Here is a 25,980-nt window from a genome sequence, read left to right as displayed (position 1 = left end):
TTTTCTGAAGAATATCCCAACTTTTAGTGATCCATTTTCCGTTAGAACATCTATTTATGCTACTGCTGTTGTCCGTAATTTTCTGTGAGTTATAAGACCCGTTGTTCTCACCAAGAGGCGGTAACTTGCAGCCCGCGTTGTTTCCCTCTGTGTCATCGTTTGGCTCATCTGGATCTTCAAAACCAAGGACACGTAGCCATTTAGGCGTCTGTAGACTTTTGTCCTTCAACATGTTCATTTTTTTTATCCTCAGTATTTTACGAGACAATTCAACACTGTTCTTAAACTGATTCAACATGCCTGCACCTGATTGAGAAATAGATGTTTCATTTTGTGACTTTCTAGGTAAATCCCTCATATATTGTTCGCTGTATTTTGTTTGTATAATTGTTATACTTTCTTTCTCCATTATGATATAGACTCTGGTTAAGGTTCACTTGTATAGCGTCTGCAATATATGCATGAAGTGTTATCAGCAACTCTTTAACAGCGTTGTATGGTCAGGATTTTTTCACAGTTTGTTTTTCTAGGAGTGTCAGCTGCTAACTCTTCTTCATCTTTTAGGAATTCTGCTAACGTAGGTCTACTGTTCTTCTTCCTCTTGTTTAACAATGGTGCTATTTTTTTTTTCCCCCTTGTTAATGTAATTGCTTGGTTATGAAAGATATATACTCAGCAACAAAGGTCCTTTGACATGTTTAATAACTGAAAATTGTACCATGTGAGTTTTCTCTCTGTTTTCGTCTATACATTAAATTCCATATCTACATGGTAACAAGAAGAATGAGCATAACCATTCTGTTACTACCGTGCTGATTTTACTATTACAACACCATGCACTTACACTGCACATGTTTTATTTCCATATTCAAAATTGACATAAAAAGGGACGTGCATTTTCAACTTTGACATATGACTTCCACATCCTTGAGTATGTTTCATTTTTCAGGCAAAAATGACAGCTCTACAATTGTCCCGTAAAAATGACTTGATGCTGGGTGCAAGATGTCAGATTCGGGAAACTCTTAAACGAAGGTTTAGCTCAAATGCCTTACCTGAAATTAATTCAATAGATCAAATTTGCAATCATAATGATATGACAATGTACCAGGCCTGTCCCATATAACATAGGTTGGCCTCTTTGAACCTGCTGTTAGGGTAGGCAACTCAAGTTCTTGGGGAAACTGACTTGAAGAATTTGGTCATCCTGAAGGAACAGAGATAGGCATGAGAAATGGTTGTTTAGTGGATTTTTTTCATTTTTTTTTGTAACAGGACATAATAAGGATTGAAACCAGTCCAAAATCATAATCAATAAATTGCCCAATTGCGGTGAACAAGACAAAGATGTCACAATGGCACTTTCTGTGCATATGCCTGTGTCATGCTGTGTCCTTCGGGGCTGTATCTTGACCCTGCATTATAGGATTTCAAAAAACTTGATGTGTGTCGCACACAAGACCCAGATCTGTACCTCAAAGATTAGGCTCACACTTAAAGGTTAAATGTCAAAATGAGTAGTCAGTTGTCAGTGTTGATAGGTCTGGACTAAATCTAATCAGGGCTCTATCTTTATCATGCATGATGGGACTTTTTAAAAACTTGCCACAGAGGTGCACCATGCTGAGGCTTAGTGTTGCAGGTTTGAAGTATTGTTCAACTCAATCTTATTACGTATTGCAATTGCATGGAAGAGCATTATGTCCCTGTGAAAGGCTCTTTCAATGGGCTGGACATCTCACCATTTGGTTTGTAGTTTATTATGCAATCAAAATAAAAACTTCATAAAAATTATTTAATTTAGTGATGTAAAAGAATAACTATTTGTGTGAACAAGTGTACATTTCATTGAACTCGAAGTCTTATGCTGTTTTTTGTTTATAAAAAAGTAATTATTTTAGTGATCAGTTTGATTTTTAGCTGAAAGCCAAATGATACATATTTTTGTTTTAACACTATTTTTCTATATTTAGAACTTACTATCCAGGTCAATAATCAATTCGGAGATTTTGTAAACAAATATTGGTGACCTCAGTCATTAACGATCAATTTTCGATTAAACTTGATCATCGTTTCATTGATAGCAAATTATCATGTCTTTATAAATCATATGTCTCGTCACAAAATCAGCTAACATAGTTTTTTCAGATAAGGAAAGTCTGCCAGTTTTTCATGGTAAATATATACATGTATATCCAGGGCTTCTAAAAACCGGCAATTTGCCTGTCTGGACCGATTTTGACCAAGCCAGACCGATTTCAATTTCAAAAAGTGTCAAAATTCGGTCTGAAATTTTCTCATTTTTTTATAATTTTGTTCCAAAATAACTAAGTCAGTAAAAACTGTAGAAATTGTAATACACAAACATTCTTGCGTCATTCACACATTCAAAATTACCCCCAATAAAAGTGTCGTAGTAACCATCATACAAATGCGACCAGCTGCTTTTTCTACTATGCTGAACACACGATATCTGTTAATTTAGCAGACGCTTGCAATCGGTCCAATCACGTGTAGTGGTAGGTCGCAGGAGACACAAACAAATTATGAGCTTGCAGCTATCCTGAATAGGTGTAAATTGTTAATCCTTGAAAACATCTAAATTCCGAATGAATTAACCTACTCCTATAGGAAATCACAGCGACACGCTTGATTAACTACAGACTCTGAAAGCTGAGTGCGCCGCTTACGTCATTTTAATACACTGTAATGAAAAATTCGCTGCGATATCAAACTTAAAGCTAGAAGCACCGATAATAAATCTAGATAATTTATACATGATTATTCAAGATGGATGTTCACCAACTGAAGTAGCATTAAGCAAATAAATCATAACTGTTTCACTTTTTGTCGTCTGACCGCTTCCCGCAGGCCGCAGTTAATAACGTTTGCAGCAGTTAATTACGTTTGCAGCGTTTCTTGTTAGAAATGCTGCAGAACTTGATGAGAATCTCATTTGAAATAAAGTTTTTATCAATTACTCTAGATACAGCCCTCTTACGAGGAGTCGCATCGTGAAAAATATTGAAAAAATGTACATCGTGAAAATATGTGACATTCTATATATTCAGACTTTTTTAACAGGTCTTTTTTCTTGGGGGGGGGGGCGCAGAGTGCCGATCGATTGAGGTTCCAAAATTTTAAAAGCCTTTATATCTGTTAATGAGTTTTTATGTCATTATATTATAATACACAAATATTGAGCTGCAGACCCCAGTCCTCATCAAAGAGGGTTTTAAGCGAACAATAAATGTACCTAATGAATGACATTTAACCTGTTTCATTGAGGTTGGTAAGAGTTTGTACAAAAATGTACAGTAACTGGTAAATATTTACATTGAAATATTCTTTAACAATGAGTTGTCGCAGGACTTTTGTAGCTGAGTATATATATATATATAGCTTTCCGGCAGCGTTCAAAAACATGCTATAGCATGTTTTTGAACGCTGCCGGAAAGCTTCACAGTTTGTTCGATACAGCGTCATTGAAGTTTTACCAGTTATTCTACCCCCCAAGTGTTGTTATCGAGTTGTCAGAGTGGAGGCCATATTTGTCACGTAACCACAGATACCATCTTCTAATATAATGGCCAAATGCCTTTTGATTAACAAGACGCTGTACTGGTTTTGGAGTCCACATTGACAGGAAAGAGAATGGTCATGATTGACAAGACTTGGAAAGTCTGGCGGATAATAAGTTGTACCTGATTACACATACTGCATCTGTTTATCTGTATATGTTATTTATTTAGAAATTACATGTTGCAATATGTTCAGTTTGTGTAATTAAACGTAACTTTTCATTTTAAGACAGCTGACAGTTAAACTTCTTTTCTTTTTTTGAAATTTGCAAAAAAGAAATTCAAGGCTTTTTGAAAGATTTTTTATGATTTGGTGAATAACTTAAAACATGTTCAAGATATAAAGTTTGAACTTTCTTTGCTTGATACTTTCTTTGCTTGATCACATTAATATTTCGTTTTTGTTTTTTTGTGATAAGTTATGTAACTTATTCTTAAATATTGTCACATTTATCTCCCTTTGTATACTTAGAAATTATGACATTATTTATTGTTTTGTTCATAATTTAAAAACTGATTGAGATATTATGTTCAAACTTTCCATACTTGCTCAGAATAAGTCAATAGATCGAAAGCAATACATTTGTCAAGGATGTTATGCCACACTTACCAAAAATAGAATGCCTGCAACAGCAGTTGCCAAATGCTTCAAATTTCACCCCCTTTCAAATTATCATGCTATCATTCGAGGCCTTATCACTCCTGTGATGGCTCTAGTTTTTGCTTAGTTTTGTATGGCCCTTTTATTTTTCTAAATATGAAAGCATTTTCAATGACTTTCCAGCTATAAATAATATATGCTACATAATTGGAGCAAATCAATAAATGAATTATATTTTTATATACTGCAAAGGGTTTTAAAAAATAGAATTGGTTACAACGGGCAACACATTGGACCGACTGCCTCTTAAATCCAAGTTATTCTACATTTCAGCTATAGAGAAGATGAGTGGCCGGATGTCCCCTATCCGGGGACGGACGATGAAGGAAATAGATTCTGTAAGTATGGATAACATAAAGATAACATGAAGTAAATGAGAGTCTGGCAATTTCATTATTCTCTTTGCTACTAGACTTTTATTTTGTAGCCAAGAGTTTACACGCAGAAGTATGTATGCACATTGTTATTATTGTTAGTTAATCCTAATAAGTGTGGTTTTTTTCTGTCCAATTTGGGGCCGAATTCTGGCCCCATTCCCAACGCCAAACCATTTTTCTTTCAATATTGTCTATTAATCTAAAAAAATCATGCTGTCCATCGTCATTTCGGAAATGGCTTTACGAGCGCATACAAATTGGCACGAAAAAAGTGTAATCAAATGACAATTTTAGGCATATATTTATATGAAAAAATGTTGTTTTTTTTCAGTGTAAGATAGCAATATATTTCACTTTGTGATTACCAAAAGTGAAATATAAATTTTGGTGCTCACTCTGTGAAATATTTTAAGATCTTACACTGAACCAAACAATTATCAGCGTTGATATCAATTTTGCTGTGTTTTTTATTGCAGCAAATTGGTGCCCTGCAGAAGGAGAATTTTGATCTGAAAGCCAGGATATTCTACATGGAAGAAGTCATCAAGCCAAGATTCAAAGATGTCGACATCATCAAATTAGTAATAAACTCAATTTTTAGCTTGACATTTTTTTATGCCCCATTCAAAGATGAGGCATAGAACCTTGCAAATTGAAGATAGGTAATATATGGTTAATACAGAAAGGCTTGCAAATGTTGGTCAGTAGGTCATACAGCTAGACTTACCATGTCATTTCTGCATGAGAAAAGGTTGACTAAGGACAATGAAACTTCATTGGTGGGTTCATTTTGACCAGTTGTTGACCCATGCCTATATGGGGTCGTAGGTAATGGATGATTTGATTTCTTAAGGTGCATAATATTTCACAAAACAAAAATGTTTCAGCAAAAATTGCAACAGCTCAAGGGTTTGATGGTGAATAATTTTGTAAATTTCGAGAGCTTAGCTCAAAAATGTGCTTATGTTGTTGTTGCAATATTAAGATACAACTCTCTTGCACTAAGCCTGTGTAATGTCTTCTACCAAATCCTCACCATTTGTAATCTTTTCAAATTTAAAGTAAAAAAGAAAATGTGCTGTAGATTTTTTTTTTACATTTTTTATTGTACCCTAAGATAAGGCTTGCATCTTCTTTTTACTGCAGAAAATTGCTACAAAATATTGACATCTCTTTCATTCACTTGTGTGTTTTTTTTTCTTTAGAACATAGAACTGAATGTGGAGTTGGAGAAATACAAGGCTGACATCCACCAGAAGCAACAGCTACTGGAAAAGGCCTCGTAAGTAAATGAGGCTGCTAGATCTAGTCTCTTGTTTATATTGTGGATTGAATGAATATCACAAGGATGCTATTATTGGCTATTCTTGGGATTAAACAATAATCGAGTATTGTCAAAATAGATCCTTTGCCTCTTATTATATTATCGCTTAAAGATGCACTCTTACTCCCAAATAAGATTTAACACATTTAATACAATTGTTTTAATATACCAAAAAGGATATGCAGAAAACACGGTATTGCTACCTTATGAGACCATGGTAGATCGCAATAAATCTTTAAGCATTCACCAATCATTTAATATTTTTTCGTTTTCAGCTATTAATTACACGGTTATAATATTTTTAATTGTAATTAATATTTTCTATAAATGCATAATTTAGTAAGTTGTTGAGGGTGTATCATTCAAAATTTATGTTTGTTTTACATGTGTTCATATTGATTTTGAATAAGAGTGTCACTTTAACTCTAACACATCATTGTCTTTCATAAGCATATACAGTAAGATGATTTGAAAATAGAAATTTGATGAATACTTGAAACTGAGACCTATATCAATAAGCTTTTAAATTTTCTCATACTGGTAGTCTGTGGGTTCGGAGAGAAAAAGAAAGTCAGTGTTTCATAACTACTTTTCAACATTAAATGTACACTAGAATTAGTTGGAATCATGAAATTGATGCTAATCAAAATGGTTTGTCCAATCATTTTCTGATAATTGATCGTGATTTGTCTGATTTTCATTCCCATTTATGCAGTATTTAACTGTTAATGACACTAATTTACAGGGTACCCAATCCCCCCTCTCAAAAAGTAAAATACCCCCAACTTAATATGCAATATCTGAAAGATGTTACGAATGAAGATGTCATTACATCAGCTGACTTTGACATTCATCCAAACTCTATCTTCACTCTCTCACTCTCCTACTCATAGATAAATTTGGGTCTGTGTATGTCATGGTATTAACTTACCAACATAATCAAATATTGTTGACAAGTTTTGTGAAAGTCTAAAACGGAAGTGGCTTCACAAGGTTACACCACACTATAAATTTAATAGAGGCAAGATGGCAAAAGGAGTGCAAAGTAGTATTTGTATTATTTATATTACTTAATGCTACAGTCAAACCTGTATTAAGTGGCCACCCTTGGGAAACTATCAAAGTGGCTGCTTAAGACAGGTGGCCACTTAATCCAGGTTTGACATTTTCGCCACTTTAGCTTTATTCAGAGGTGGAGCATGTATTTTAACCACCACCTCACACCACAATCAATTACATCCATATCAATATTATTGAAGAAGGTTGAATACAAATACATTTGTATAGATAAAATAACTTTATTTCAAATTTATAAATAAAAAAACATTAGATAAATGTTGATGCATAGCATAAACAAAACACACCACAAATCAGTCTACACATTTACACAACTACATGTGCATACACATTTCCTGTAATTTTCCTCTGTCTTTTTGCATTTAGATTTCCATTGCTTTCATATTCCTCCACAATTTAACACTTACGCTTTAGTAAGAAATTGATTTGAGTCCGTCCACAGTAAAATTCCTTGGCAACACTTCTTGCACTACTGCCATTTTCTAATAACTTTATACACTCAACAGGTTCTTTTAGAGTCAAACACTTTCGATTAGTCTTTTATTCAGCCATAATCAAAGTTAAAAAAAGATCAAGAACAATGCATTGTAAATATCCGTTCGTAGAAATATAAATCCGTGCACTTTGAAAAATAATATTGAAGTGAATGACAATGCAAACTGCGAATTCATAATAACCGATGTTTTTGTCGGTCTTTAATAATTAACTTCTTAATTATTTACTTATTGTATTAATTGTTTCTTTAATTGTGTCAGTTCTGATCAAAACATTTGCCGACGTGTAATAAACATGATTTTTCAATGAGTAAACACGCATGACAATCGTGTGATGCAATATTCATTTTCATTGGATGACGGAGATACCCGAGGCCGTCGTTCTTTTCCGTAAACTTCTATACGCAATTAAAGCTGTGTATTGGAAAAATTTATAAGCGGAAGTGTCAGTGACAAGGGATTGGTGGCTGCTAATTAGTGATTATATGGCTTCATGGGGACCAAAATTAGTGGCCGTGGCCGCGTTAGACAGTTGGCCGCTTTATGCACGTACATTATATAGTAAAAACGTACGGGGAGAATTGGGAGTGGCCCGTTAAGGCAGGTGGCCATTTAAAGCAGGTGACCGTTCAACCAGGTTTGACTGTAATTTCTAATGAAAACTCACACAGAAAGCTGCCCACAAGACTGGTGAAATGCCTTGATTTATATTACATGAAGTCTTAAAATATTATTTGAATGCATTTGCAGGGAGACCATTGACACGATAAGCTCCCAGTATAACGAGACCATAGAAAAAGAAGTTAAAAAAATCAATCAAACATACGACGAGAAGCTAACAAACGCCAACCAGGTACGTTAACTTCAGCTTGTCTATATAGAAATTGAAGCACCCCTGAGCTCTCTGGATTTTGATAAATATGACACTTACGTCATAGTATGTCCGCCCTCAATAATTACCTACTTTGTTTTATGAAACATTAGGTTGAATCCAAGTCATCATGCATGTGTTCTCCAGGTAAATCATGTGACTATTTATTCTCTTCATTGGCTTGACAGTTGCGATTCTGGGTGTTTTGGCGTCATGTTTATTATTAATATTTATACTTGTTAAACCAATGAACAAGATGACATTATGTAAAAATTCTAAGACAAACAAATTTATATGGTGCTGTGATCAGTATCATTTTTTCAAGTCAAGTGTTTGATATTTTATCATATCTACTATCCCCTATTTGCTTCATTATAGAAGAATATTCTGACATTAAACATTTGGAAACGAAATGTGTCATCGATTGTTCATCCTTGGGGACTACTGATCTACGTAAGTCTTGAGATACTTAGTCACACCCTGATTTATCAGTTTGGTTGATCAGTTTTCTCAGTTTGAATAATCTTTTATCGCTTCCAGTTGTTTTGTTAGAATGAATGAGTTATATGTAGTATTTGATAATGAAACCCTCTATTGATTAGAAATGGTTTATCTTGTATCCCAAAAAGGCTTGTGAGATGAAAATTACCTTCCTTAGTGAGACAAAAACTTGAATCCAGTTAAGTGACTGGTTCTACCCAGGAGAACATTGTCAGAGCTTTTCTGGTTTTGCTACTAATCATGTGACCTCACATTCTGATTTCAGTCTGGCTGTTGAACAATAACTTGGACATAATTCACAATCTTTTTTAGAAAACCTATGAATGGTCTTCTGCAGCCAATTGTATAAAACTGGTTAAATCTTTGTTTTAGTCAAAGTTAGCCAAAATATTTATTGATTGGCCAATTTTTATCCAATAATTACTATCAACCAATCATCTCATTTTGAATGTACAAACTGAGAAAGGTTTTTCTCAGATGATTCATGGTGATTCATGGTAGTATAATAATACAACTTTGGGCTTATGACACCTAAAGTCCACTTTTTTCATACAATCAAACTGTCACATAAGCTGGTGCTACTGTGGCTTTTGAAACTACACCTTTTCTTACGAAAAATAGTTTGCAACTAGTTTGGTATAACTCCACAGAAGTGTATTCTAACAATAAATTTCATTTGTACTGAAAATAATGCCATTAAGATTTTGATATTTTGGACTTTCAAGCTATCAACTTTGGAAGCTTCACCCTAAATCATGGAAATTTCTGTAGTTCCAAGTATTAAAATTGGGAAGATTAAGCCAATTATTAGGGAGTAATATACTTCCTGAATTATTGTAATGCAGGCCCTTTATGATCACTTTTCAGAGAGTATCAGAGCTTGAGGCTGAACTGAATGAGGCGGCAGACAAGATAAAGACGCTCGAGGATAACTCAGAGGCCTTGAGTCTCGATATGGCCGACAAACTGAACCAAATACAGGACAAAGTGAATCAGATCAAGGTTTTGACGGCAAATCTCGAGGGACGGGATCAGTAAGTAACACTAGTTCAATCCATAATGTTAGAGAATAACAGGTTAACAGCTACTGCTCTTCATTAAACACCGTATTATAGATTCACTTGTGGTGGATGTCCACAAAGTTGTCTGCGCTCAAACACAAGAAGCAACATGTCAATGGGTAGAATATCTCGGCCAAGTTCATTAACCAGCTTTAATTTCTTAAACTTTGTTGTTCGCACTGTAACTCGAAAATATGTTGTCTGATCAGCACCCAACTAAAAAAAAAGTGTACATACTAGGGCAGAACATCTCGGCCACATTCGAATACCAGTCATGCTACCCCAGTCACTTCAGAGTTATGGCCCTTGATTTACTTAGATGTCTATTTTTATTGTTGTCTGCTTTATCAAATATTTTTCCGATTATCTCCCTACTTGAACAATATTATTGTGTATGGGCAGAATATCTCCACCAAATTTGATAAAGAGCAATGTCACCCCAGTCACTTCAGAGTTATAGCCCTTAAATTGCTTTAATTTCACAACTTTCATGTTGTCCGCACTCTTATTAAAAAATATTTTGTCCAAACATCAACCAACAATCTGTGTATAGGCAGAATATCTCGGCCAAGTTTGATAACCAGCCTAAGTCATTTGGAGATGGCCAATTAACTAACAGTATGGCTTTGTCCTTTTCAAGAACTTGTTATAACAACACGGACTTCATTCACATTTTGTCCCATACAGAGAGATAGAGAGCCTGTGTAATGAAGTGGCTGCCCAGAAGAAGGCTTTCACAGTTATGAAGACCGAGTGTGAGGACCGGAATAACAAACTGTCAGATGAGCTGGAACATCTTAAAACAAACCTTGGCCGCAAAGACAGGGATGTCAGGGTAGGTACACATAACTACTTCCAAATCCGGACATTTTTGGTCCCAGATATTTGCCTGGAGTTGTGTCTCTTTGTATGAGTATAAAGACATAGATCTTCATTTTGTGTCGCATTATAAACATGGCTGACACATCTATAGGGATAACCTTGTCTGTCATCGTTGTCTGCCACATTGTCGTCACTCTTTCGTTTCCTATCAATAGCTTTTTAACAACTTGGTGTAGTCTTCAAACTTTGTATACACATTGGTCATGGTCAGTTGATGACCCCTTTAGATTTTTGGTATCAGTTGATCAAACTCCAATGGCAAGGTGAGCTTTACTAGCAGGCAACATATCTGATTTGCTGAATACTAGTTGTTCTCAATATTGGCTGGAGTTGTCTCCCTTTGCATGATTATAGAGACATTAAAAAAAATACGTTTTTTTTTTTTTACTTTATTAGGATGGAATAGAATGGATTTAATACAATATGCCACAGTGTTTGTGTAGGAATGCTGTTTGTTTTACTTTTACTGAATGTATTATTACAGTACATAATGATTGCAGTATTGTGGACTTGATTTGTTCTTTTCCTTTAATATGTTTTAAATTGCGTCATAGCTTAAAGCACTCTGTTTCATTTTTCACTTTTATGACTGAGAAAACAGGCACTTTTTTAGTTTCAAAGTAAATTTGATTTGTTGTAAACACAGTTATTTACCTGTTTTTATCCTGAATGTTGTAAATTTAAAGGACTATCCATATAATGTGTATATACATATATTACCTTCAGATTTTGTTTCTTGTTTTATTTTCTTGACCTTTGCCAGAATGTTACACCCCATGTATTCGTTTCTGTGTTTTCTTTCCTGCATGTAGAGACTTTCCACAATTATGCAAGAGAAATCTCAGATTGATGGAGTTACTGCCCTTGAGCGCAGTCGTCTAAAGGTTTGTGCGGTGATATAGACACAGTTCTCTCCCTTTGAGCACATGGTGGAGGAGAGCGATAGTGGTGTTTCTCTTTGTCCAGGTTTATCATGTGACCAGTAAATATCTCCAATGGTAAAACAGTTATGAATATTTATATCAACCTGGCTCGGCATCATGCAAAGTTAAACAGTACTTGTGTTGTAGTCTATAATGTGTATTATTTGTGTACCACGAGTGCCAATGATGTATGTTATCTGCTTGAAAAGATACTATTTATTTTATACATAAGCAGGCCAGTGTTTATGAATACAGGCGAACCTTGTTGGCTTGAACTCCCAGGGACAGGCTTTAATACCTCGAAAATATTGGATTTTAAAAGGATAACATATATTCAAAATGTTATTCAAATAAATAAATCTGTATTTATTGTGCAATACAAATTACCTAACTGTGGCAAAAGAAACACTGCTATCGTTTTTTTCTAGATAAAATATGGTGCAGGGTGTACATAGAGGGATTTGTGTAGAGGTATTTGTGGCTTGGTATATTTGAGTATGGCGGGGGGCTAGCATGAATATAGTGTGACAATCTTTGTCTGCTTATTAATTTGTCAAGTATTAGGAATATCTATATTCTTGTGTATTCCATTACCTTTATATTTATATACCAATTCCAATAATTGTTCAAAGAAATCACTTAAAAACATTATGAATTCCATATAGGTGGTCCTTGGTATGTAAAAGCTGAAATGTTACAATTAATTTTGTTGGTTAAGTTGCGATGCTTTAAAGGGACTCATTTGCAGATTTTACGTTGGAAATGATTTTTATGCTCCCTAAGAGTGGCAGATAGTAATCAGAATGTCCATCCGTCTGTCTTTCCGTCAGTCTGTCCCTACAGCTTCTGTTCAATATCATGTGAATGCTTAGGCCCAGGGACCTCAAACTTAATATGCAGGTTGTTCACAATGGCCAGCAGATGACACCTATCAATTTTGAGGTATGATGGTCAAAGGTCAAGGTTTCAGTGACATTGAGCTGATCAATAACTGAAGATGCGTTGGGCACAGTGACCTCAAACTTGGAAGCCGGTTGGTCATGACCAGCAAATGAATCATATTTTATTTTTAGGTCAAAATTCAAGGTACCGGTAGTGGTGACATTAAAACTAGAATCTGTTTTCAATCAATATCTAAAGAATGCTGGGGCCCAGTTGCTTAAACTTGGTAGGCAGGTCATTCATGTTATTCATGACCAGAAGATGTACCTTACTGGTTTTAAGGTCTGTGGGTCAAAGGTCAATGTAGTAGTGACCTTGGTCATGACCAGCAAATGAACACTATTTGTTTTAGGTCAATGGGTCAAGGATTTCAATATGGTAAACAAGATAAAGCCATTTACCCAGATTGCTCACCTAAAAGTTAAACCATGGTAGTTAATATTTCCATGCTGTTTTCTTTCTATTCACATTTTAAAATAAGAAATGAGAAGATATCTGACCCTATAAGAAGTGAATGAGTCTTTTTAAAACCTAGTAACTCTTGTGCTTTAACTAACTTTACTAGAATTTTCATGTGGTCAAGTGGTTACTCCTCTTAAATAAAAGGGTCATTTCTACCTCATCAGGGTCAGAGTGGTCTAGTGGTATAGGTGTCCACCTCCCAAACAAAGGGTTATAGGTTCAAGACTCATCAGGGTCAGGGCTGTTGTACTTTTCTGTTAAGGCAGTGCCCCTGAGAGTGATTCATTTCAGCTGTCTTCACAATCAAGCCAAAATGAAATAGTTTCAAGTATATAAATGTTTTAGAACAAGTTTTTAATTTATTTAAGGAAATTGAAAAAGTTTGAGATAAAATGTTATTTTGTTTTCTGAATATATGATATTTAACAATTAACAGCATTAGACACCGGACAGACCCTAGTGAAATATTGTATGCAATGCAGAAATCATTACTTGACATTTTAATTGGCCAACTACTTTAGAATTAATAAAAAGTTCCTTGAAAATATAATTTTGTCTGGTTGTCAGATGCTAGTAATTACATGCTAAAGCATCCAACTAACAACCTTGGACTAACTTTTATTTCAGATTAGCATACTATAACTTAGCAGAGGAAAAGGTTAATTGAAATTCTAAATTGAAGCCTTCACTCATAATGGATCCAGGGTTTCAAGGCATTCAGTTTCACATTTAAAAAAAGCTGCATGTGAACGGAGTCTTTCCTGAAACAATAATAAGCAAATCTTGCTGTGAACTGATCATGATGCTGTGAACTGATCATGATGCTGTGAACTGATCATGATGCTGTGAACTGATCATGATGCTGTGAACTGATCATGATGCTGTGAACTGATCATGATGCTGTGAACTGATCATGATGCTGTGAACTGATCATGATGCTGTAACCCTGTATTCATTGTTATGACACATCATTTCTGTTTTTCCACACACAAATTATCACTTTGCTGTATATGCTATAAACAATGTGCTTTCTTGTATAACATCATGAAATACATGTGTATGGTTGATCTTTATTACAAATGTCATTAACATCACATGTGTTTACTTCTTTTCACAAATTGTATGTGTTGGGTGTTAAATAAAAAAGACACTAACCAGACTATTTTCAGCGCACCCTTTTTCTGCATATTACTCATAACTCATAACTCGAGAAAACATCAATAGGTGTGAACATTCAAGTACCGAATCTATTTAATAATTTTTAGCTTTTCTGTTTTTAAAGCTCAAGTGTCGAGGTATTGTCATAAATTTGGCGTCGGCATCTCAAGTGTTGCAACAACTTTAAACCTTGGTCATAACTTAAAAAATGTTCAGGGTATTTCAATTAAAAACACTCGCGGAAGACAATTGGTACATGTACAGCAATACCCATAACTCTTGCTTGAATAATTGAGAGTAATGTCCCTTTTTAACAGAAAATAACCAACAAGTATTGGTGTCATCTCAGCAGTGCTCATGTATATACTATATATGTGTTTTTATACACCCACAAGCAATGTTTGATGGGGGAACATTGTAGTCAGCATGAAGCCAGTAGGTGGGCTGGTTTAGGAGTGTAGGAAAAATCATCATCCTCAGTGTCATGTGGTCATTTGCTAACTGTGAAGCGTGTTGCAAAACATGGTAATATATAAATATCACATGGCTTCCCGTGTGACACTACATATTGTCAACAAGAGGGAAATACTATTACCGAAGGTCCAAATGTTGACAATATTTACTGTCACACTGGAAGCCATGTGATATTTATGCATTATACCGAACATAATTACATCTAGTCCTTCAAACAATACACAACTTTCAAGTTTAATCAATTAATTCCATAATTATTTGGTTTGGAAATGTTACAAACACCTGAAGTTACAGATTTACAACATATTTTTATTAGCGCCTTTTCCACCTCAGACTTTGGAAACCAAAATAGTATATCTTTAAGATGAGGCGCCTGCTATGTGACAGTATCATGTCAACTGGTCAAAACAGTACTGTTAGTGTGTGGCAGTGTAAAATTGCCCATGATGGGTATGTGAGAATTTAACATGGGCAGGTAACGTGAGGTATAATAAAATGACAAACCTTTTTGATCTAGGTACACACTATCAACATGTAGTGTAGTAGTACCTGAAATATGTTTTGTTGTTATTATAACAATTATACATCCATGAATAAATACTACAGCAACACAATAATATATGAAATATGTACTTGCAAGCTAAGGTTAGATATTTTGTACATTGAAAAATATATTCAAGCTATTTTGTACATTTAAGAGATAATTATTTCCAACAGAATCAACATTAGTGCCTCTGCGGTGTCACAGTAGTGTTAGCTCAAAGTTTTTGGCAATTAAGGTTTTTTATTCTGTGGTCATAAGCAAGTATTCTTCACAAATTGAGATCTGTAACTTTGGGCCAATAGTCATTTGATGTGTTAGGAAATACTTGTATTATATATGATGTACTTGTAAGTTATTTAATGTGACTCGAAATTGAATTAGCTTCGCACCTTTCTCTACAAGATTAATGTCTCTCTTCAACAGGATGAGGTGGACGATGCTAACAAGGAGTTGAACAAGCTTAAGGCGAGATACTTGGACCAGGATGAGGATCTGTGTAGGAGGAACGATATGATCGGGGTAGGTAGGGGCAGAATGGGGAACTGTTAAGGGGTCCTATACAAGGAGTGGAACAAGCTTAAGGCGAGCCACTTAGACAAGGAGAAGGAGTTGGTATGACCACGGTAAGTAGGGAACAGAATAGGGATTTTTTAGCTGTCTGTTGATTTGGTTGGGACCACTTCCATTTTGTTGAACACACTGAAGGTGAGCTACCTGGACCTGGTCAGGAATATTGTAAGAGTTAATATATTACTGAGATTAGTATGGGCACCGTTGTTGAACAGAGCATTCATAACAGCATGTTTCAACTCTCAGTACTCCAACTACGCCTAAATAGCAGGGTGATTTTTCAGCACCCTGCTGCCATTGACCTCACCCTGCTGTGCCCTTTTGTTTTTCAATTTTCAGAAAAAAATATAAAAATAAAAAATGAATAATTTTTCACTTAATTTCAACTAATAATAAAAATGTATTCATAACAAACTATTAGTATTATTAGTAGTTAGAACACAGTCATACACAATAAGGATTGAACATTGGCCCTTGCAAGTGCCCCATTTGGGCTTATCATATGTGCATCAAAAGTGCCCTTTCTTACCTAGCACCCTGGCCATTTCAAATCCAGGCTGGAGCACTGAACTTTATCCCTCAACAGTCTACAATGACAATGTTACCGATATAAAAAAGACAGTTTCTTCTTGAATCCATTGTAGTTTGAGTGTTTTTATTCAACAGAAGCTAGAAGAGCGTCTGCGACAGAAGGAGACTGAGCACAAGGAACTGAAGGATACTTTTGATGAGAAAATGCGCAAGTACACCAACGCCAAACACGCTATTGCTGATTTAACAAAGGGGGCCTTTGACTATAAAAGAAAGGTGTGTTAATTACGAAGGTTTTGCTTTGAGAACATATTATGTGCTGTATGCATAAAGGATGGAATATCTTGACCTTGATGTTTGACATACATTTATAATAGCTCAATAACTCATTCAGAATCAAGCTGAAATATGTATAACACTAGGTATAAACCAGGTTACAAATATATCAGATTGCAATGTTATGCTATTTTTCAGGCCGAATGTCTGGAGATGACAGTGAAGGACAGAGAACAGCTGATAGCCGAGAGAGACGACCTGATTGCCGAGAGGGACAAGACTATTGCCCGGTTAAAGGCCCAACTTGCTGATCTAGAAGCTGAGAGAATGAAGGTGAGCAACTCTTATCTGAAAAGGAAGTTTGGCTGGAGTGATGTCCCTTGAGTATGTGATTTTGTGGTCTGAGATAATTTATCAGTTTGATAACTAATAATGCATGTGTTTGAAATCTAATGCAATAGTCAGAGCATTCATATTGGGTCTGTAATGACATAGGTTATATAGTTTACCCTACATGGTTTCCATTTTATTATGAATGGTTTTGATTAAGCTTTTGATGTATTAAAAAGCTTTATTCTGAAAGTACTTTATTTATGACAATAGAAATGTAGATGGATGAATTATAATTATAGACAAATGATTTTTGAAAATGTGTTTGATCTGCATGGTATTAATGTATTCTATTATTGATTGACATTGTTCAACTGTTCATTTCTAAGATACCAGGCAGTTTAAGCATGTCATATGGCGATGCTTTAAAATATAAACAGGTCAGGATCGAGTTCAGTTGATGCTCAAGTTATGAAGAATTTCAAGTTTTAGTTTAGGTTTCATTTAAGAATTGGGTTGTTGTGTGTTACTGTTTATTGTTTCAATGCGGACCTTCTAATATTTATCATAAAGGTTTATTTTTTGTTACTTGACACAAGTGTCAATTTGAAGGTCATTTGACAGAAAGAACTTTAATTACTACAATTAATGTCTAACCAGCATCCCCCTTTTGGTTATCAGTTTTCTTGAAAACAATCCGATCTGTGAAACTGTACAATCATTTTTTATTGGCTTTGCATTGACAAAATTGGCTTTGCATTTACAAAACTCACATAGTGAAACCTGGTTATTAGAATGGCGAACGTTGTTGGGCGTGCGGGTGGGCGGCGTCAAACTCACCTATGAAACTAAATAACTTTAGTAAGGGTTGACATATCTTGACCAAACTTGGTCTATAGAAAGAGTTTATGGGTACCTTTCATGGGATTGCGTTTGGGGTCCCAAGGGTCAAGGTCAAGGTCACTGTTACTAAAAATATAAAAAACGGTTGAAACTGAATAACTTTAGTTAAGGATGACATATCTTGACTAAACTTGGTCAATAGGAAGAGTTTATGGAGACCTTTCATGGGATTGCGTTTGGGGTCCCTAGGGTCAAGGTCAAGGTCACTGTTACTAAAAATAGGAAAAACAGTTGAAACAGAATAACTTTAGTAAGGGATGACATATCTTGACCAAACTTGGTCAATAGGAAGAGTTTATGGAGACCTTTCATTGGATTGTGTTCGGGGTCCCTAGGGTCAAGGTCACTATTACTAAAAATAGAAAAACAGTTGAAACTGAATAATTTTAGACAGGGTCTACATATCTTGACCAAACCAGGTATAAAGGAAGAGTTTATGGATACCTTTCATGGGATTGCGTTTTGGGTCCCTAGATTCAAGGTCAAGGTCACTGTTACTAAAAATAGAAAAATGGTTCAAACTGAATAACTTAAGTTAGGGTTGACATATCCTGACATATCTTGGTATAAAGGAAGAGTTTATGGATACCTTTCAATGGATTGCGTTTGGGGTCCCTAGGGTCAAGGTCACTGTTACTAAAAAAAGAAAAACAGACACAGGCTTAAGTTCTTCTATCAATCATTAAAAACCTGGTTTTGTCGCATTGCGGCATTTCTTGTTTGTGTTTGCATTTTGTGTTTTTTTCTGTATTGTTAGCATGAGTTATTGTTGTTTTGTTGTTTGTTTGCCTGTTTAGGGTCTGAAGAAGATTGCAGAGCATGAGGAGCATATTGAGGTAAGCTTGCTATACATGTAATTGGGGTAAGCTAGCTGACATACATATGCTACTGAGGTAAGCTAGCTGACAAACATATGTTTTTGAGGTGAGCTAGCTGACATACATATGCTATTGAGTTAAGCTTGCTGACAAACATATGTTATTGAGGTAAGCTTGCTGACAAACACATGTTATTGAGGTTAGCTTGCTAACAAACACATGCTATTGAGGTAAGCTTGCTGACAAACACATGCTATTGAGGTTAGTTTGCTAACAAACTCATGTTATTGAGGTAAACTTGCTAACATACATATGTTTGGGAGGGAAGCTTGCTAACATACACATGTAATTGAGATAATCTTGCTAACATACTCATGTAATTGAGGTTAGCTTGCTAACATACTCATGTAATTGAGGTTAGCTTGCTAACATACTCATGCTATTGAGGTAAGCTAGTTAACATACACATGTAATTGGGGTAAGCTAGCTAACATACACATGAAATTGAGGTAAGCTTGCTAACATGAACATGTAATTGGGGTAAGCTAGCTGACATACACGTTATTAAGGTAAGCTAGCTGACATACACATGTTATTGATGTAAGCTAGCTAGAATACACATGTTATTTGGGTAAGCTAGCTAACATACACATGAAATTGAGGTAAGCTTGCTAACATACACATGCAATTGAGGTAAGCTAGTTAACATACACATGTAATTGGGGTAAGCTAGCTGACATACACATTTTATTGAGGTAAGCTAGCTAGAATACACATGTTATTGGGGTAAGCTAGCTAACATACACATGTAATTGAGGTAAGCTAGCTAACATACACATGTAATTGGGGTTAGCTAGCTAACATACACATGTAATTGAGGTAAGCTTGCTAACCTACACATATAATTGAGGTAATTTAGCTAACACACTCATGTTATTGAGGTAAGCTAGCAAACATATGCTAATATTTAGATAAGCTAGCTTACCTATACATTATATTGAGGTTAGATAGCTAATGTACAAAATCTTACAGATGTAAACTAGCAAACAAACACATGTTATTGAGGTAAACTAGCTAATAAACACATGTTAGTGAGGTAAACTAGCTAACAAACACATGTTAATAAGGTAAACTAGCTAACAAACACATGTTATTGAGGTAAACTAGCTAACAAACACATGTTATTGAGGTAAACTAGCTAACAAACACATGCTATTGAGGTAAACTAGCTAATAAACACATGCTATTGAGGTAAACTAGCTAACAAACACATGTTATTGAGGTAAACTAGCTAACAAACACATGCTATTGAGGTAAACTAGCTAATAAACACATGCTATTGAGGTAAACTAGCTAACAAACACATGCTATTGAGGTAAACTAGCTAACAAACACATGCTATTGAGGTAAACTAGCTAACAAACACATGCTATTGAGGTAAACTAGCTAATAAACACATGCTATTGAGGTAAACTAGCTAATAAACACATGCTATTGAGGTAAACTAGCTAACAAACACATGCTATTGAGGTAAACTAGCTAATAAACACATGCTATTGAGGTAAACTAGCTAACAAACACATGCTATTGAGGTAAACTAGCTAATAAACACATGCTATTGAGGTAAACTAGCTAACAAACACATGCTATTGAGGTAAACTAGCTAATAAACACATGCTATTGAGGTAAACTAGCTAATAAACACATGTTATTGAGGTAAACTAGCTAATAAACACATGTTATTGAGGTAAACTAGCTAACAAACACATGTTATTGCAGTTAACTATATATATATATCAGACACATGTTATTGGGAGAATCATTTATCATATAAATAAGGGGATGTAAACTTTAACAATTGCAGGCTTTGTTGAATTGATAAGACCTTTCTCACGCTAATATTTCTCCATTGTATTTCTATCATAACAAATTGTTTAGCTTAAGGTAAGCCATCAGTCATAAGGATGCAAAGATGTGTTAATGCATTAAAGGTATTACTATTCATGTGGCCATGAATGATGGATGGCATACCTTAAATGAGCCTAAAGGGGATAGTGTATATGTTACCATTAAATGTATTTAAGTAAATAATTTCATAACAGTTCAATAGTCATCACATATTATACCTTGAAGAGCTTTACTTAATACATGACTAAAAGTTGAAATCTTATTATTTATTTTGCTATTTTTGGGCAAATATTAAATTCAGATTTATTCGGCAATTCTATTGGTGGATTTAATATTTTCCAAACGCTAAATAATTGTAAAAACAAGGTATCAAAGTGCTACATAGTACAAGAAAATTGATTTAATTTAAACCCTGAAATAATGATTTGTTTATTAAATGTATTTCCCATATGTTGAATTAATTCAGCCCTTAGTCTATCAAATATTTACATTAAGTTGATCAGTTTTTGTGAAGTTGGTCAGGCTAATCCCCTTGGAAATTGCAATTAGGCGAACTGTTTTTATGTTATGTTTGATTGTATTTACCTCTTCTACTAATCTCATCAACAAATATTTAAAGAATTTACGGCATTAATAGTTTATTTATACAGCCAATTGAGTGTGTATGTTATAGTTACCTTATTTTTAATCAAATGTGCACTTTACCTTAAAGATTTAATGCTATTATTCTTGTTATCAATTGGAATGTTAAAAAAATCAAAAAATCAAAATCTTCAAATACTACAAAAACTGTTAACAACATCTATAATAATAAAAACAAATAATTAAAATGTTCTATTTGATGTCTCTTTTAATTTGAATAAATGCTTTTATTTTTGATAGTTTTAAAGTGTTATACACACTTTCAATTACTGAACTATCAATTTTGAATTTATTTTCATCAAAAAATGACAAGTAGTCAAAATTGCTTTAGATCTAGAATTAAAGTGAAGTATTAAGCCCAGGTTACCAATCTTATCTAGCTTTTTTTAATTGCAAATCAAACAAATGTTTCATGATTTTAGTTTTGAAATACATGAAAGTTCTCGTACACTAAAATTGTGTTGATAGGCGGCCTTAAAAGCTGCAGGTGGCAACAAACACTACAACACTGCATTTTCCTCTCATTTTGCATAAGCATTTCAAAAACTGATATTTTTAAGGCTTAAAAGATTTAGAGTCAAATACCACGCACTTAAGACAAAGATCTCCCCTGCAATCGACAGAGACGCTCATGGTCCCCTAGATGTTGTCTGCAAGCATTGTGTTCAAATCCCAGGATAAACAGTACATTGACAATCAAATACTTCATCATTGAACATCTAATGTTATATATATCTGTAATTGTGACACTTCTTGTCCAGACTAAATCCCTAATAGAACTTTTATGGGAAAATTGAGGGAGTTTAATATTTACGGCATTCTTTTATGGGGCCTTGTGAGGCATTTTATTGCCGTAAGTGTTTTAAGGCAGGGTTGAAAATTTCTATGATTCTCTTCCTGTGCCCTGGTTTTTAAAGTCAGGACAAAACAGTGGGTAATTGTAACATTTATTATAAAATTATATTCCTTTTAAGTGGTTTAAATCAGTAATGTATATTATGAAGTTATTAGTACTGCGTTTTAACCGTCTCTCATGGATTTTTACAGTTTTTGATTTTAGCTGCCAGAACCCAATTTCTCCTAAGTTCTTAAGTGAAACAAAGTAAAGTAGCATATTTCATTAAGTCAAATTTTTAACTTAATCTTAATTTCACCAAAAAGGTTGGCTATAATTATTTCAATAGTCGTTTGTCATTTTCCTACCCAAATGTTTAAGTTGTTGGGTCACACAGGTAGTTTTTTATTTCCTAACCTGAAAGCTAACATAACTAGCTTAAGCGCATTGAGGTTAGCTACATTACAAACTGAGGTTAGCTCATATTTAAAGGAAACCTATGTTATAATTGCTGGTATTTTTGTAAGTCTGTCAGGAGACGCCAAACTAACAAAAATAATTCATTATTTGTGGCCTTAATTCTGCATATTCCGTTATCAAAAAAACATTTGGGAAAAAAGTGTTCATCTAATCACATTTTTTTTCTGATATGAATTATTTTATATAAATATGGCAGAAAAGTGCCAAGTAGTTTGCAAACAATAATTAAAAGTTTTGTTTTGCTTCCGTTTGTTTTACAATGATAGAGACTGTTATTTCAGACGGTAATAATGGACAATTTGATAATTATTAGCTCAGGAGAGCGAATAGATACTTGAAAACTCAATACGAGGAATCGCAAGTGTTTAAATAATCGTGACAAGTTCACAAAATTTGTCTTAAATGACATTGTTAAAATAATATTTGCATAATATTTGCATTTAAATGTAATAAAATCATAGATTTCTTGCAAGACGTTTATAGTAACCCCTTAGATATTACATGCTTTTGTAATCTCTGTGGTCTAGATGGTTTTGAAGTCTTTAAGAAATGTGCAAAGAAGTCAGATTAGAATTGGAAAGTATTTTGTTAATATAGCCGTCTTTTTCAATAATCTCAAAATGAACTCCTAATTTAATGTGTTTAATTCAACAAAGTACTTAAATTGTGTCATGAAGACATTGTATTAGTTATAGGAAACATTATACCTTCTTTGATAAATTGCTATAGATTCTGGATTACCTTAAAAGACTTTGATATCTTTTATGATATTCTGTTTACATTTATTAAACCATCAGAAACAAACAAACAATTGAAGAACTGGGTATTTATATGATGAATAAAGAGATTAAATTTTGAAAATTTATACTATTTTGTTTCATTAATTTGGATTACCACATGTTATGGATTATGGCAAATATAGATCACTAAACTATTGGATTGTAAAGGAAAATGTAACAGGAGTTAATTGTTGAAGGTATTTTACGTGCATGGAAAGAAGTAACAATGCACGTTGTTGAATTATTACCAAGTATGTCAGTGTTCTAAATGTGCTAAGTACACTGTGGTCAAGGAGCTGTACAAAAACTAAATATAAACATGTCCAACAATTTGATTGGTCAAGCACCTCTTGTTAAGAGTAAGTAAAGGCGGGGTATTGTAAATAGTGCTGGATTTAAAATGATCAAAGTCAAGAGTTTGGCTGTAATCTATTGGTTGTTCGACTTTGGTCAAGTCTGGGACAATGAATAGAGTGAAGTTTATCTGAAAGAATTAAACATGGGATCTACCTAACAATGAGCCTGTTGATTAATGTGTAAATTATCTGGGAAAAATTAGTTTTCTTCGACATTGAAGTTGTCACGAGATTAAAGAGAAGAAAGGTCGCGTTGGAAAATTGATTAATATTTCAAAAGAGTGTCAGAGTTTCACCAGTGGATTATTACGGACTTCTATTTGTCAACATTAATAATATATCAGTTACAGTAGAAAAAAAAAATAATTTGTTGAAATCAATGTGAAATAAATCTGAGGACACTTCTAAGGCATTCCTAGAGTAGGCTCTGTTAATGTGGTACGTTCAAGATGGATACAGACTTTGATTATTTGATGCCAACATGCATGCTCCAGCGAAGGAATCGGACATTTTCAAACACTAGCATGAGCAGTTCCTTGCTAAAATTTCGGGCAGACGTCAGTAATATCTATGATGACACACTTCAAGCTTTGGAGTCAGACACTTGCTCGGAAATATCAGACAGGTCATACGCAGATGCAAGTTATTTCACAAAGATGAAACTGTGGAATTCACCATTCTTGGAAAAACAGCTTCTCGTTGAACCAGATGATTACAAGCCTCCATGGGAAAGAGATCGGACATCTATGTTTGATAAAAGCTTGCAACTTTTCCTAGAATGGCCAAGTGAAAGCGAACCTGATGTGAGCACAAGTAATGATTATGCAGAATATCACAAATCATTGAGAACGAAAGGAAAGATGAATGAAAGAAGAAAAAAGTGTGGAAATAATAAAGGAAGACAATTATCTATGAAGAAGATTGTGTTTAATCCAAAAATTGTGGAGTCAGACTCAGACCACACTCCTTTGAGTGATGCAGAGTATGAGAGGGGTGAAGGTGATGACAGTGATGAGAACATTGAAGAAGTTGATAATAAGGAGGTGGATCTGGATTGGAAAGTCATGAAGATGAGATCACAAGAGACAAACACAGAAATATTGCGGCACAATCTGGTAAAACCACCCAAGATCTTGGTGGAGCACTGGAACAGTAAAAGGCCATCAGATTCAGACTCTGATTACAGAACTTTGTCTGATACCAGTAGTGATAAAATTGACAACTCTTTTAATGCAAGTAGTGCACAAACTTTACAAGATGGTGCCAACTTGGGATCACTGAAACTGCTGATGGCGTCAGTGGCAAAACGGTCAGAAAATATTGTTAAAAAGTTGGGTGAAAGTAAAGCAATCCAAGAAATCATCAAATGTGAAAACATCCATCTGGCATATGACCTTAAGATGGTTCAGCCTTCAAATCTAGTAAGTTCGGAAATCAAAATAAATTAACAATTTGCATAACCCTGATTAAGTCACACAATAGTTTTTTTCTCTTAATTTTTTTTTTTCAGCAATTTTCATAGCTGATATTTGGTTTAGCCCTAAAAATAGTTCCCAAAGCTAAAAAAAGTTACATATGTGTTTGTTTCCAAAATTAGAAAAAAATGAGCAATTCAGATTATTTATATTTTTTTATGATTTATTTATGATTTTATTCATTGAAGAAATTAAGTTTGAAAAACTTTTGGTCTACTGTTGTTGAAGTTATAAAAACCCACAAATATTTTTTTTAAAAGGGTATTCAATGGCATTACTTGAATTGCCATGCAGATAATTCAGTCCTCAAATTTGAAAGGTTTCTTCAATCAAAGTGGTCATTAAAGTGATCTATTTTCAAGAGATAAAATGGAAAAGAAAAGCTGTGGCACTTTCCAGATTCTCTGATCTGCGGAATTAATCCTGCGATGTTGGGGACAATTCTCCACAGAGACCTGAATAATTTATCATTTTTAGCTACATTTTATCACCACTTCAAGAACTCTTTAAGACATTTTATTGACAATAAATAACAACTATTGACAATCTATTTGTCTTAGCAATCGTGGATATGTTTGCATGTCGAAAAAACTACTTGAGGCTAACTTTTTTGTTTGTTAACTGTCATGTCTCCGTTTTCAAGTTGTAAATCACCTTACTGGGTTAAGCTGTCCCCCATTGTTTGTGTCAATTAGATTATGGGTATAACATAACAAATTGGTTTTTTGTTTAAACATTTCAGTAT

At 34.3% G+C, this 25,980-nt stretch overlaps 1 protein-coding gene across 7 annotated transcripts in view; it reads left to right on the top strand.

The window, feature by feature from the left end:
- Positions 1-25,980, top strand: part of LOC128223914 (uncharacterized) — a 68,922-nt gene that overhangs the window by 14,609 nt on the left and 28,333 nt on the right. For 5 of the 7 annotated variants that reach the window (XM_052933376.1, XM_052933377.1, XM_052933378.1 and 2 more), the window contains 11 exons: positions 4,516-4,580; positions 5,096-5,200; positions 5,825-5,901; positions 8,265-8,367; positions 9,754-9,920; positions 10,635-10,782; positions 11,642-11,713; positions 15,756-15,851; positions 16,569-16,709; positions 16,908-17,042; positions 18,740-18,778. In XM_052933376.1, the coding sequence (XP_052789336.1) occupies positions 4,516-4,580; positions 5,096-5,200; positions 5,825-5,901; positions 8,265-8,367; positions 9,754-9,920; positions 10,635-10,782; positions 11,642-11,713; positions 15,756-15,851; positions 16,569-16,709; positions 16,908-17,042; positions 18,740-18,778 (1,148 nt within the window). The remainder of the gene's footprint in view (positions 1-4,515; positions 4,581-5,095; positions 5,201-5,824; positions 5,902-8,264; positions 8,368-9,753; positions 9,921-10,634; positions 10,783-11,641; positions 11,714-15,755; positions 15,852-16,568; positions 16,710-16,907; positions 17,043-18,739; positions 18,779-25,980) is intronic. The other 2 variants (XM_052933380.1, XM_052933379.1) reach the window with 2 other exon arrangements.

The sequence above is a fragment of the Mya arenaria genome, chromosome 17, assembly GCF_026914265.1.
Source record: "Mya arenaria isolate MELC-2E11 chromosome 17, ASM2691426v1".
NCBI lineage: Eukaryota > Metazoa > Mollusca > Bivalvia > Myida > Myidae > Mya > Mya arenaria.
Note: the sequence above shows the minus strand (reverse complement) of the source record. Positions and strands in the feature narration are given on the sequence as shown.